General features: G+C 36.2%; 1 protein-coding gene across 1 annotated transcript in view; it reads left to right on the top strand.

Annotated features, from left to right (window-relative positions):
• The window catches only part of LOC149261773 (uncharacterized), a 117,960-nt gene extending 107,176 nt beyond the window's left edge, over positions 1 to 10,784 (top strand). Inside the window, exons 4-5 of the mRNA XM_089370998.1 lie at positions 9,712 to 10,436; positions 10,593 to 10,784. Coding sequence (XP_089227124.1) covers positions 9,712 to 10,436; positions 10,593 to 10,784 — 917 coding nt within the window. The remainder of the gene's footprint in view (positions 1 to 9,711; positions 10,437 to 10,592) is intronic.
• Positions 10,785 to 15,895: the final 5,111 nt, after the last annotated feature.

The following is a 15,895-nucleotide window of genomic DNA, read 5'->3' as shown; positions in this document are numbered from 1 at the left end:
GGTCATCTGGCCACATACTATTCACTATTGCCCAACTAAAAAAAGTTCGAGTTTCTTGATTTTATGGAGAAAAATGGCATCGACAATATCGCTGATATTGAGGTATATCGTATAAATCCTTTATAGTCTACTTTAGCTTATATTCCATTGTTCATCGTCTTTCATGTCTTATACTCTGTATTGTATCTTTTTTTTTTTGGGAAAAGGAACTCAGTATTGATGGTAAGAAGCAAGAATTGAAGAAAGAGGAGAATAACAACATTGGAGCGACAAAATGCAAATTAAATAGAAAGAGCAGGAAATTAGTCTAGTGGTACTCATAGAGCCAATATCTTGCATAAAACACACACATAGAGACTGATGGTCAAGTCTTCAGAGTTGATGAATTCACTTGCAATGCCTTGGAAACATAATGAAAATGTTTTTGAAGTGATGCAACAATATTTCATGTGTAAATTGTACTCCAAACAATATTAAGTTGTAAACTCATATTGTAATACTTGACATTTTATATAATATAATTTATGTGGTTTAAATTATTTATAGTTGCACTTGATATTATTTATTATTGTAATTAACATATGTAACTTTGTGTTTTCATATTAGATGAACATGTACATTGTATGCCATTTTTTTTAAATTTAGTTGCAAAATCATACTAATTAATTTATGTTGATTAATAATGAACACATAAAATCCATTTAAAACTACTAAATTAGTAGTTTATGTTGATTAATGTTGAACACAAATAAAATGAATATGCGATTAAAGTAGTTTCTTATAATGATTGTTAATAAAAGTAACTGAAATAAATATAAACTACTAGAGTAGTCATTTATATAATGAATATCAAACTGCCAAAAAAAGATAAATAACTACTGCAAATGATAATTTTGTGATTACAAATAACGACTAAATTGTGCCTTATAACATGACCAAAATTTAGTCATATTTCTTTGGTCATTAATTGGTTTCAAACGATGACTAAAATTTACATATATACAAATATTGGTAGTTAATTTACAATATCTTATAGCACGTCCAATTTTTTGGTCATTAATTAATTTTCTTGGGCTATCATTTAGTAATATATTTTGTTGTATATTTGGCCATTAATTGTGGCAATTAGTGACTAAATAAAGGACTAAATTAATGATCAAATTTATGACTAAATATACTACTAGACAATAAAGTTGAGACAACCAATTAATGACTAAGCTAAAAATGACTAAAAGTTGGTTGCGTTATAACATACTGTAAATTTGCTACTATTGATCATGGACCGAAAAATAGTCGTTTATATGAAAATTTTAGTCTTTTTTTAGTAACTAATTAACCATTTTGTACTAGTGGAAAAATAAAAATAGATAGACATCACGCTATTGATTCTAGAAATTGAATGTGAAAGTACTTACCTAGAGTTTGTTTCCTTTTCTCCTAGTATTCTAGCATGATTAAATTGAACTGTGGAAGACATGGAAAGGTTGGATATAATTAACTCTACAAAATATCATTCACCTCATATTCTCTTGAAGTGTAGTTGCTTTAATTCTTGCACACCTCCCCTTAACTGTCAAGAAATCAATAGGAAACTTACAGGGATTGGAAAATTTTATGAATGCATGATTAAGCATCACATATACTGGATAGCATGGTCATCAAGTGTAGTAGAAAATATCATAGGAGATAAAGAAAATGACACACATCTCATGCTCTACTATTCAAACCATGAACAAGCAGAGATAATTAGTAAGGTAAGGTGTAAAAAATATACACCTCTTGCAATTTTAGAGAAATAGTTTTCAAATATTAAATTGAAAATATAGCTTTGGTTGCCTTTAGATATTTGCATTACAAATATTAGGGTCGTCCATTATTTTTAATATCCAATATGTAAATGGGAAGCCCTGTAGATTTTAGAAGGGAAAAATACTCAAATAATTGGATGGGAATCGAGTAATTCAATCTAGAGTATTTAACTAAATTTGTTCCCCTTAAGCTAATTTAACCAATGCATTTTAGGAAAGCTTCAAGAACAAACATTGGTACCTATATACCCATATTCATAAACTTTCCTTTATGATCTTCTTGAAAATGTGTAGAACAGTGATGGGAGAATCATTCTAGGAGATTACTTCGTCGTATACAGAAAATAAATTTCCATTAGTAAGGTGAGAAAGCTATAAAAAGAAAAGATCACTAGAACGAGATAGAGCTGTACAATTTTGTTGGTACCTACACAATGTCCAGGGATCATAAATTTTGGTCTTGTTTACATATAGTGGTTTCTGTACATATGTAATAGCCCCGATCACATTTCTCCTTTATCATAAACATTGTGAATAGAAATTATTAAATAAATAAAACAAGTTGAGTTAGGGTCATCAGATCCAAGGATGAGGTGGACATGCTTCCTAGGAAAGATAAAAATAAAGGGGAAAAGGGCCAAAGGCACGAGGATCATTGAACTACAAGACTTATCAGTGATGACTGGGCCAACCACCACAAAAATCAAAGGAGAAGGGACAGTTGGAACAGTTTTCAGTGGTCTTAAAAATGTGGAGAAGGTTGGGCTCTAACCACCAAAATGTAGAGTTCTAATCGCAAAAAAAGACTCCAAGGAGGGTGCATTAAGGGGGGGAAGGTTGTAATGATAATAATATCATTCTGCCAAAAGTAGTGGAGAAGGAAGAGAACACAGGCATTGAACTAAATTGAAGGTGAAGTTTCGATATAGATAGAGAAGGGAGTTGAGTAGCATATATGAGGTTCTTGTTCCCATAAGCAGTCTCCTCACGCCTAGGAACCTAGCTTGGGGGTGGCAGATGCACCAGAGGTAGACTGTAGCCATCTACAGTTCGAAGGAGAGTTTTTATAGCTTGGTTGTCCATTCCATCTAGGAACAAAATTTTGATATATATATATATATATATATATATATATATACTTACAAAAAAGTTTTGTGTCTTATTTACTTGTAAGGTTCCCTTGTCAGACTAAACACACACAATCATTCTTAAAATATTCAAATGAATTCTAGCTTCTTATGTGACTAAACACACACAATTTCTCTTAAATATTCAAATGAATTCTAGCTTCTAGCAACGCCAACACTCTAATTAGCTTCAATGTCATGCACCGAACAAAATAGAAATAAAAAAGATGTATCTCAAAAGGAAATTACTACTTGAAAAGAGCAAGTACAAGAACCTTCAATTAAGTGTATTCTGCCTCATCTTAGAAATCTAATAAGACCCATGTTCTAATAAAATAGGGGAGCTTCAAGTGAATTACACATAATGAAAAAGGAAGCATAAATGAACATATAACGACAAAAGCAAGGAAGTATGTTATTAAGAAGTATCAAGGTTGTTCTACAAGATAAATCAATGTAGAATAAGTCAATCCAATAACATTAAAATTAAAACACCAAAAATAGATGACAAAGCGATTCCAACACTGTAATTAGAAACCCAATAAAATTAAAATTAAAACACCAAAATAGATGAAAAAGCAATGCCAACACTCTAATTAGCTTCAATCTCATGCACCCAACAAAATAGAAATGAAAAATATGTATCTAAAAAATAAACTATTACTTGAAAAGAGAAATTACAAGAACCTTCAATTAAGTGTATTCTGCTTCATCTTAGAAATCTAATAAGACCCATGTTCCAAGCAAATAGGAAATCTTGAAGTGAATTACACATAATGAAAAAGGAAATATAAATGAACATATAACAACAAAATCAAGGAAAGTATGTTACCGAGAAGCATCAAGGTTGTTCTATGAGATAAATCAATGTAGAACAAGTGAACCCAATAACATTAAAATTAAAACACCAAAAATAGATGAAAAAAGAATGCCAACACTCTAATTAGCTTCAATCTCATGCACCCAGCAATAGGTGCAACAAATTTTTAATTACAATTTTGTAAAAATTTATTTTAAATAGGGTTTAAATACTTGATTTAGATATGAAAGACATTTATCAGTTTCAATTTTATTTATTCATTTATCAGTTTCAATTTCATTTAGTGAGATCAATTATGAGTTCGATTCTTGAGACTAATAACCAAGTACCACTTTTGGCTAGGTTCTCTTTTCCTCTAGCTCAACTTGGCACTTTACAGTGGTCAATGGTAGTCTTTACTAGGTTTACCTTCTACTGTTACCAACCCAAATTCGGGTGGTGTCTCAACCGAGGGCGGTTTAATGTTTTTCAAACTAAATGGAAATTTATTACTAATACTCTTAATACACATCAATACAATTATTGATAGTCTATCCATTATAAGTTTTGGAAAATTTTTCAACATATTTCTCTCTGGAATCAGATTTATTGAAATCACTTCACAACCCTAGATTTTCAGGTGTCTGAATTCATAAAGAAAAATAAATAAAAATAATCACAAAATTCATTTTTAAATTTCCTTAGAGATTTGTTCGACCTGATTCAGTCATGGTTCTCGACAGTATTTCTATGGATCCAATTCAGATCAGCAGGTAGCCACGGTATTTGAGTACCAAATGCTGCTCTGAATCCTTGATACCCAAATTTGTGTGAAGGGTATGGAAAAAATTGGTAAACTCCAGCACATCTTGGTCCCTTCCCTGCCGCAGCATGGTCCACTTTATGTATTAATCCTCGTAGCTTCCGATAGGGTAGTACTTCTCCTTGATGGCAGCCTGGAATGAATTCCAAGTGGGTGCGACTGAAAATAGTGAGGCCATACTTTCATCCTTCTGCTTGCAGCAGGTTTCCCACTAGTCCTTGACGTGGGGGGCGGCTTTGAGAAGAGTGAAAGTAATCTTTTCTCGACTAGAACAATCATGAACAACAAAATACCCTTCTAGCAGATTTAAGCATTTATCTATGGCGTCTGCATCTATCTGACCCTCAAATATGGGAATATCAAAGTTAACTTGTACCTTAAAGGGTTTGGCAGTTCCAGAATAGTTGTTGGAAGTAGATGTGTTGCCCCTGGGTAGCCGCTAAAGGATATGGGCAAAGTTGTCCATCATTGCATTCCTTTGTCGCTCGAGGGCCTCTTCGAACAAGATTTTGATAGGATCTCCTGCTCCCTCATCTTTCTTTTCACCTGCCATGGGAGGCCATCGAGATTTGTGAACCTGGTCTTGCAAAGGTTCGGCCAGTTCAAGCCCTAACTCCTTATATCCTGACCTCGTTGGGGACATGCAAAGAAAGACAGAGAAAGAGCAGACCACTCTGATACCACTGGTCTAGATTTAAACAGGAACACAACAAATTAGAGATATAACCATACATACCAAGATGTAGCAGAAAAAATACTTCATTTCATTACTGTAAAATATTGAAATATGCTTACAAACAGAAATGGAAATAAACTAACTAGGGTGATGGTAGGTTATCTCTGAGAAGAGATGTGGCGGCTACATGCCTCTGAATTGTCTTACAATCAGGCTCTAAGGCCTATTCATTGTTGAGAAACAATGGAAAACCATAAACATCCAAAAGCCTAACCCTAGGAGATGAAGCGCCAAACTATGGGCCCCATTTTGGATAAATTGGTACATCAACTTCCCAGGGTCGTAACATTGGCATATGATCTCCGTTTGATGTGCACAATACCTCATTAGAAAGATCTATCTGAGGACTACAACTTTGGGAAGAGAAAAATTGGTCCATGGGCCCCTTGAACCCATGTTGTTCCCAGTTTTCCCAAAAAAAGTCATTTAGGGGCTCAAAACAGTTCCAGAAGTTCAAGACCCGAAAAACTGCTAAAAATAGTAAATTGTGCTACAATTAAGGAAACTAAAAAACTAAAAGAAACAATGGTGGGGATCCAAGTGGAATTGGTGGGTGGACACCAATATCCACCTGGATCAGGTTTGGTCCTATTCCGAAGCTCTGTTGAGGCTTTTTTGGAAGGGAAATAACTGAATTATTTTCCTTCATAGTAAAGAACAAACCAGCCATAATCATTGTAGAAAGAATGTTCTCTACTTCAAAGCTAGAAGAAGGAAAGGTTTGGAGATATGACTCACACCATGTATTCTCTAATCTGAGAATTTCAAAGAAATCTAGTCCTTACCTGCGCTAATTTGGAGCTTTAAAGAGTTGTTAATAATGACAATTGGACTGAAGTACAAGAGATTTTGCAAGGTCATCACATACAATAAAAAAAACATGGTGAGGTCAAATATGATCCAGTTGAACAGAAATAAGGAACTCCAAAGTTATAGTGGTGAACCCAGAAAATCCCTCAAATGAAGTAGAGGTTGTGTCCAATTCAATGGCTTTAGTTGCAGTTAACCCTAAGAAAAAGAAACCAACAACAAACATGGAATGCAATGTTTAAACACCAAAGAAGCAGGAGTTTCTTAGTAAAATAATTGAGCCTTAAAAATCAAGTGATGTGGTGGAAATGGGATCTGAACAAGATCAGTTGGTTGAGCCACGTAAGAAGAGATTGAGGTTGGAAGCGCAGGGGAGTGGAAAAGATAATTCTTCAAAGATATTCTCTCAAGAGAGGTCTAAGGAGAAAACCCTCCAAGGCTCAATTGTAACTATCACCTATCCCACAGTAGCTAGAGTAGTTGAATAAGCCTAAAATCAAGGGAAGCTCCTCTAGAGTAATTACTGGAGATCGTCTAGAAAAGATGGAAATTAATGTTGTCTCATAAATATCCCAAATAAAGAAGTAAGATACCAAGTAGAAAATGGAATTGTCTCCCAAAGTATTCAACAAAGGGCCAACAATGCCTAAAATTCTTACTTCTATAGATCATGACAAAGGCAATTTTTATTTAGCTATCCTTCAACCAAAAGGAGATAAGAGTGAGGCTTAAATTAAGGACACTGAGTATGATGCTACCATGATCAAGCTGGACCTGAACATAATGCATGTGATAGACAAAATTGAATGGCATAGGCAGACAGAGGAGATGGTCTCTAGGGACCTAATCCAAGCTACTTCAAGCACAAATAAATTACAAGAAATGGTACAAAAGCATGAAAGGTAGCTAAAACAATAAAAGATAGACAACATGGCCATATTAGTCAAATTACATGACTTGGAACTGAAAGTAGTCTCTTTGGGCACAGATCCTGGAAATGAATAAATTGTTAAGGTTTTGATTAAATAAAAATATGCTTAAATTCAAGTTCTTAAATCTAAACTCAATATCCCTAGCACTTACTAGATTCAAACACCATACTTATTGGAAGCTCAAAGAGAAGTGGATTGGCTTACTTGTGAAATTGGGATTTTGAAACAACTGAATGATAGTTTTAGTTTCATGATATAAACCTTGAAGGAAGAAGAAAAAGATAAAGAAGCGGAAGTTACAACCCAATCTCATCCTGTTCAAACAAAAGAAGTGGCAAATAAAGGAGATGTCAAGGAGAAAAATATAGCACAGGAATCTGCTTCAGCTAAGAAAATAGCAGATCTTTCGAAAGAGCTAGTCAAGGTGAATAAAAACAAAGTATTCTCCCTTCCTAGCTATCCGTTGCTATCTATTAGTTGGGTGCTCCCTAGTATCTAGGTTAGTGCTCTCCTGGTACCTAGGTTAGTGCATAAATTCAAGAAGAAGGGAAAGTTTCGATTTGAAATAAGCCAAGTTTGATATGAAATGGGTCGAGTTCTTTTGGACTGATCTTGTGCCACAAAAACAAGTCTAATTCCATAATATAGAGCAGATAAGAATACCAAAACCCTTAGACCAAAAAAACAAAAAGAAACAATCCCAAGTAAACTTGCTTTGACTTGTCTTCAAGAACCTTAGGTTGTTCCACAGGTGTGAATTTCTTCTTGTATGAGTTTCTGAATTGGATGACTGAAATGGGAAGGCTAGGTTCTTATTTATACTTGTTTGATCATGTCAAAAAGATGTGTCTTTTGGGGAGGGGTCGACAAGACTATTTGAGCCAACTTGTGCAACTAGTATATTATCTTTTAAAGGAGCCAACCTACATATACAATTTAATACCTATTACTTCTAAAGCAGATAATTTTTTTGGAGTCAGTGCAAGTTGGTCTTCATTGTTATTAGCAAGAATAATTCCTTCTCACAACTAATTTCCATCATGTTTAATTGAAGATGAAACAACTGGAGTAGAGGGAACAATTTTCTTCTTCACAGTTACTAAACAATGGCGAAATGGTTGTTCAATTTTAGGAGCCCATTTCTGTAATAAATGTGTTTGTGGCAATCTTTTAATGAATCACTCCAGATCACATAAGCCACAATTTCATCAACTAATTCACCTTTCCTAACATATTATGATGTTGTTCATTTTGCTTATTGTCAAAATATCCTATTTTCAAAATGTTTGTCTAGTGACCAAATTTCAAGCTCCTCTTCAAATGGAATTCCTCAAGATGTAGCAAGGTTTCTTTCACCTCGTAGCCATATTTTCAAGCCTACATAATCAATTAACAATATTGGTGAACAATTGGCATGTTCAAGGCAAACAAAAAGGTCAAGTGGTGAAAATAAATATGGTTGGAGTTTATATCATTCTACCGAAAATGATGCACTAAATGTTTATGAAGAAAATGAAAGGCTTAAAGAAAATCTACAAACTGTTGAATCTTCAATTGTGCAGCTCAAGAGGGAAGTTGGCTCATTAGAGAGACAAGCAAAACAACAAGTTGCAGAAATAGAAACACTTACACAACTTCTTATTGTGTATCATGTTACAGATTGATTTGGTTGCATCATTTAGATATATTGTATATGCTCTTATACTTCCAGTTGCAAATTTACAGAGCAATATCAGATTATATTGGTTGGCAGTGTTGACAGGGACATATGAAGGGTTGGCATGCAAAGCATGTCATATATATATATATATATATATATATATATATATATATATATATCCTAACAAAGGAGCATCCCACGGGAGCTTTTCATTGCTATATATCATATGATTGCAGCAGGATCACAGAGAAGACCTTTTACTTGATTTCATGTGGACAATTTTCATTGTCTTGTGGTTTTGATGAACTTTCTATCAAGATGAACCACAATTCAACCTATCCCCACATTCAATCATCCTATGTCAAGTGACCTAGAGACTATCCTAAAACATAGACTCATCATATAATATCCATAATGCATAGAAAAGAAGGAAGGGTTTTCATGGAAAAACCACAATCATTAAGGAAGTTTAAAGATTTGTTGTGTATAAGAAGATAAGCATCATTGCACATTTTAATACAACGACAAGAACATTAGTGGATGGCAAGCATTAGAAATGAGCAGTTCCTTTTATCAAGCTTGTAATGTGATGGTCATCTATGCCTGTTCAGCTATTATTGTTAAGTAAGGCAGAAGTTGACTCAATTCATTGTTACTAGCATATAAAAAAGGAAGTGATGTAGCTTAGAAATCCATTATATGAAGCAATCATGTACAAACTTATGCTATTTATAGTAGTTACAAACCTCTCTCCAATATAGAGTAATAGGGTCACATATTTGGAAATTGATATTCCAATGGTAAAATGACCCCATTTAATACCTGTTGAGACTGGAAAGGCTACCGCTAAGTCAACAAAAGCTTCTGTCTGCAATGGGAGTTGCAAATGGTCTGACCCTATATATCAAACAACAAGACTTCCTCACGATGCCAAAACCAAAAAATCTATTCAAGCTTGTTTTCAATGTTCTCCTCTCGGCATGGCATCGTTGGAGAGTCTAGCATCAACTTAGTAGATTTTGCAAAAGTTGTAAAGCCAATGTCTGTCTCTCTTTCCCTTCAAAGCTGTAGTTTTGGTACTACTTTACATGGTACAGTCCAACCACTTACTTCAAAGACAAGATTTAGAGAATTTGAGCAACAAAGAGAGATTACCGAAAGAGGTTTTCGTATACCACAGACTGTTGATGACGAACCTCATAGAAATGCATTAGCTACTGAAGAGAATGTAGATGGCCATGATGTCAAGGACACATCCCGTGCCACCTCAGCAATACACTTGAGTTCTGATGGTCTAGACACCTCATCCAATCAGCCAAGTACTGAAGCAAATGGAAACTATAGAGGTTGTGTTGTCGATGATGTTCTATCACCTTCAGGTCCAAGACAAGAGGTGCCTGATACTCATGAAATTGACAGCAAAAAGGGTGGAATTCATCAAGATGCAACAAGGTTTCTTTCACCTCCTAGCCATATTTGCAAGCCTATAGAATCAATTAAAAACAATGAAAAACATCCAGATGTTGGTCATGGATGTTTTGACATGGGAAATGCTAGACATGTTTTCAAAGATCTCGAGGAGTCGGATTCTGAGAACCAAGTGAATATAAACCTTGATTTGCAACTGGAAAAGTCACAAAAAGCATGCACTGAGTTATTACTCAGTGTTCAAGGGGATTCAATAGAGAAGATGCAGCAAGGTTTCTTTCACCTCCTCGCCAAATGCTCGCTAATATTGGTTGTATTTATCCCCCTCGATCGGCCAATCCACATCAAATGAGAATGAAGCAAAGTTTAGTTGTTAAGGAGGCATTTAATCGATTGCAGATGGAGAAGACCTTTTAGTTGATTTCCTGTGCAGCCTTCGGAGCTTTATAGGACATGTTTTTTTCTGCAGGGACCCTTCCTTTCGACATTAATTGCCTCCTTCGAACCTTATGCTCTGTCATACTGCCCGGGAACGCTTGCAGATCTGACGAAGGTGCCAAATTTGTGCCTGGAGGTTGACACAGGGAGGGCCCTAATCACAGGAGCTACTCAGATGGGCTTCGAGTTAGTGAAAACAACCTCAGCCAACATTCTTCACTAATGAAATTGCTACTTTGGGGTCACAAAGCAAATGAGCAAACAAATCAGTAAAGCTTGAAGTTAAGAGGGAAGTTGGCTCATTAAAGAGACAAGTAGAACAACAAGCTACGGAAATATAAACATTTACACAACAACTTGCAACAGAAATTAAGCAGGAACAGGACTTTGCAAGTAAAATTTCAAAAGAAAAGCTTGAAGAGTAACGAACCTGACAACTTGAGAGAAAAGTCGAAGGTTGTATCTGAACCTCACAGAAAACCTGAAGGTTGTATCTGCGGGACAGTTCGACTCAGATACTGGTATGTCCTTCTTCGATAATAAAAAATTCTAGATGAAATCATAGCCACATTCAATGAGTGATAAGAAGCAAGCAAGAACATATAATATATGCAATAGCTACTAACTAATAATTACTAAGCCATAACTGGTTCTGATGCAGAGGTTGCCAGGTTCGAATGCAGGGAAAAGCTAACAACTCAATAGTCTTCGAATGCAGAGAAAAGCTAACAACTCAATAGTCTTCCTCCTGCCCCTCCTCCCGTTGCAAAGGTGACTATTCGCGTGCAAGAGGAGGCTGTGTAACATTTTTGTTTTATGCTCTATGTACCCTTCTTATTTTATATTTTATTAATTAACTAATGTTGTTTTTTAATCATTGTTTTGAATTCTTCCCCCAAACAAAAAAAAACACCTTACGAAATAATTAACTTTAAATTTTTTTATTCGCTCAAAATTACATCTTACATTGCCAACCAACGTGGAGTCTAAAATTCTTAATATTTTACCTCTTATTATTAGCTGAAATTTACTCGGGTTGTTTCATAATTAAATTATTTATGTGAGGATGTTACGTCAGCAAACTTATGAGTCTGGAGATCCTTGAGAAGGGTTGGCTATCCCATTCTTTCAAGCTTGAATAAAGTTTAAATTTTCTGGTAAGAGCTTAGGTGTCCATCGGTGCTTCGAGTGATAATGCTACGTAAAAAAGTAGTGTCAGTTACAATGTCTTTGAACCGAGTCACTTATAGACTGATTTGCTGGTAGAATTAGTCACTTTGTATCACTATGAGTACGTGTTTAAATGTAATGATGGCGAGCTACGTGTTGTGCGTGTTGGTAGGATAAAAGTATGTGTACGCTGCGGTGAAGGTAAACTTAACCAGTACGCAAGAATGACATTGCATGTCAACTTAATTTGTCGTCATCAAAGCACTCAACTATATGTGTATATAGACTTCATGCACCCGGCTCACATCACTATATCATACTTCCGGAAGATGCTTTCTAATTGGCACATATCTGCTATCGATGCCGTTGGTTTATCTGGAGGTCTAGCTGTTTTATGGGACCCTCTGTGGATTTGTGCGAAGGCATATAGCTGCCTTGCTGGAATTCTCATCTCTGCTCATGTTAGAGGTCTTAGTTGCCGTATCAACATCCTGAACATATATGCTCCTTTCCACAACAGATCTGAATACTGGGAACGCCTATTTTCATCGGAAATTTTTGATATAGACTCTCTGTTGGTTGCAGGCGATCTTAATATGTCATTCTCTTCAGATGAAATATGGGGGAAGGGTAAGAAAGTGGATCCTATCACCTCTATGATTCGAAATGAATTTCTGATGAGAAATTTCATTGACATTCTACCGCCCTCTATTCTTCCCACCTGGGACAACGGAAGATGCGAAGGGGCTTTCATTGCAAAGCGGCTTGACAGGTTCCTCATTCATGCCTCTCTGGTTGATATCCTCGGTTCGCCTTTCTCTGAGGTTGAAAATTCCTTTATATCAGACCATCGGTCGATTATCATGGGATGGATGTCCTGGAGCAGCAGAAAAGGAATCCCATTTAAATTTAACAGACAATGCCTTGAGGATCATGATTTTAATGAAATCATTGTTAAAGCGTGGCACAACTATTCTAATACCAGATCCATATCCCATCAGGAGTTTTTTATGGAAAAGATGATAAATATCCGGAAAGTGGTAAAAGAATGGCAGAACCTGAAAAGAAGGAAAGATAGTAAAGAACTTATCGACATCCAAATGGAATTAGATAGAACAGTCAAATCTTTAGATTATAATTCCATATCTTTTGAAAGGAGACAATACATAAAGAGTCTTCATAAAAAGAAGCTGCTGTATCTGAAGAAGGAAGAAATTTTTTGGCGCCTGAAAAGCAGGGCCTTATGGATGAAAGAGGGTGATAAAAATTCGAAGTTTTTCCAGAGATTTGCAAATGCCAGAAGACTCAATAATGCCATATGGAAAATTAAGGCTGAGAATGGAGTACTTCTTGACTCCCAAGAAGACATTGCAAAGGAAGCCATATCTCATTTCAGAAATCAATATCAAAGGAAGGAACATAGAAGCTTTCAGGATATATTATGGGGTATTGATGTTTACCCGGTGATGTTTAATGACGATGAGAATGACCAGCTATTCCAGCCTATATCAGAGGAAGAATTATTGGCGACAATGAAATCCTTCAGCCGGGACAAGAGCCCCGGACCAGACGGATGGTCTATAGAATTTTTTATTCACTTCTATGAACAAATCAAGAAGGATCTATTAGAGATGTTGGAGGAGATCAGACAAAAAGGAATTATCAGCAGGCAATTGTGTTCCACTTATATAACCCTCATAAAAAAAAAAAGGAAGCTCAATCTTTTAATGACTATCGGCCAATTTCATTATGTAACACCAGCTTCAAAATCATGTCAAAGATCATATCCGAAAGAATGAAAGGTGTATTATCAGAATTTATATCAAAAGATCAGTATGGTTTTCTTAAAGGAAGAAGCATCCATGACGCTGTAGCTGTTACTCAGGAGGCCCTATACTCAATTCACTCAAAGAAAAAAGAAGTGGTCCTTCTTAAAGTAGACATGAAAAAAGCATACGATTCATTAGACTGGGGATATATCAGATGTTTATTGGCAAGAATCGGGTTGAGGAGCAATATGATCACCTGGATTATGAATTGTGTCAATCCTGTGGATTATGCTATTATTATAAACGGTACTCCTACTCCTTTTTTCAGTGCAGAGAGGGGACTGCGCCAAGGATGTTCACTCTCCCCTTTATTATTTATATTGGCCATCGACTCTCTCAGTTTACATATTCAGAAGGCTGTTAAAGAGAAAGCATGGCAACCACTAAAAATTTGCAGGGATATATCTGTGTCCCATAACTTATTTGTAGACGACATATTATTATTCGCCATGTTTTGTAGGTCTACTTGGATGCGTTTTCACATGATATTGGATAAATTTCAAAGGGCTACGGGACTACAGGTGAACCAAGATAAATCTGCTATATACCATTCGGATCTCAGGACGGAAGATGTTATATGGCTAACAGATCTGTTTGGTATAAAAGCTCATCACTTCAGCAGTGGCATTAAATATTTGGGGTTCCGAATCAAAGCGATTGGCTATAAGAGAACCGATTGGGGCTGGCTAGTGGACAGATTCTACAGGAAAATCTCTGGATGGGAGTACCGTTGCCTTTCTTTGGCCGGGAGAATTATTTTGGTACAATCCATTCTTAATCAACTCTCTGTTTATTGGGCGCACCTCTTCCATCTTCCGGTGAGTATTATTAACAAGATGAACAGTCTTTCAGCAAATTTCATTTGGGGGGGTCATGCCGATAAGCATAAAATTCATCTTATAAAACTGGCTGGAATCTCCCTACCTAAGTCGATGGGAGGCTGGGGTCTATCAGATTTGAGGAACTTTGGTAGAGCCCTCCTGTGCAAGTCCTTCTGGAGAGCTATACAAGGTGATGGGCCGTGGTGTCATTTGATAAAATCGAAATATCTTGCAAATAAGAATTTTCAATACTGGTATCGTAGAGGCTCTATTGGAACAGTTAATGGATCCCCCATATGGCGTAGTTTCCGAAGGATAGAGGCACTCTGCTTGCAGCACCTGATTTGGCGCTTTCAATCAGGAAATAAGATCATTATAGGCAGAGACCAATTCATTTGCGGAGCTGAGAATATTGAAATACAGGAGTCACTTCTTCATCACTTCCATAGAAATGGTATATTTTATTGGGACAGGCTGATAGCAGATTGGCTTGGCCCAATACCTCGATGGAAAGATCCAGAAGAATTACACATTCCCCAAGAGCTTGCACAACAATGGATTAGCGTTAAGATGAGGCTTCAGATCGGCGGACTCTTCAGGACAAGAGACTCTGATTTCTTAACCTGGAATATCCCTATGGAGGCAGAGAAAATATTAGTCAAAGGTATTTACCTGAAGCTGATAAAACAGAATTCTTCTGGATCTCCAATTTTTCCTCCTATCTTCTGGAAAGATGGCTGCCCTATGAAGATGATCCTCTTCTCATGGCTCGCTTTTCACAATCGAAACCTGACATGGGAGAACTTAATGAAGCGGGGATGGGTCGGACCTAACTTTTGTTCTTTATGCAGAGAAGATGAGGATTCAAATTTACATTTATTTCTGAAATGCAAGCAATCAAATCTCATATGGAAGGAGTTAGAAAGAGTTTATGGATTCAAGTTAGATATGAATGTTTCGATCCAGGGATGGTTCTTAGAATGCAGTAAGCGAAATATCCTATGGCGTAGAATTTGTATCTTATCCATGTGGATTATATGGAAATGGCGGAACTCCTGTATCTTCAACCACTCAAAAATTTCATTTGCTAAATCATTTGACTCAATTTCTGTATATCTGGAATCGCTCCCACTGAAGAAAACAAGGAACAATTGCAATCCCTCAGCCAGGTCTTCTCCTACTGTTCATTCACAGCATACAACATTTTTTGACGGGGCTGCTCAAAGGGGTCAATGTGGATGTGGATTCCACATCAAGATATCTGAAAAATCACATTTTTCTTCCTTCTGGCATGGTGGACAGGGTTCCAACAATTTGGCAGAAGCCATGGCTCTCACAGGTCTTTTAAAATTTTGTATATTCCTTGGCATACCGCAGGTGGCCATCTATGGTGATTCTAAGCTACTGATAGATTCGGTTAACAGGAAAAATGTCATTCTGGCTCAGCATCTGTCCGGATGGCGTGACAGAATCAACTTCTATTGGAGCAGCATGGAGCAGTGCTCTATTCATCA

The sequence above is a fragment of the Pinus tabuliformis genome, chromosome 6 (genome assembly GCF_031772625.1).
Source record: "Pinus tabuliformis cultivar Carrire ecotype Pingquan chromosome 6, CPIR1, whole genome shotgun sequence".
Taxonomy (NCBI): Eukaryota; Viridiplantae; Streptophyta; class Pinopsida; order Pinales; family Pinaceae; genus Pinus; species Pinus tabuliformis.
Note: the sequence above shows the minus strand (reverse complement) of the source record. Positions and strands in the feature narration are given on the sequence as shown.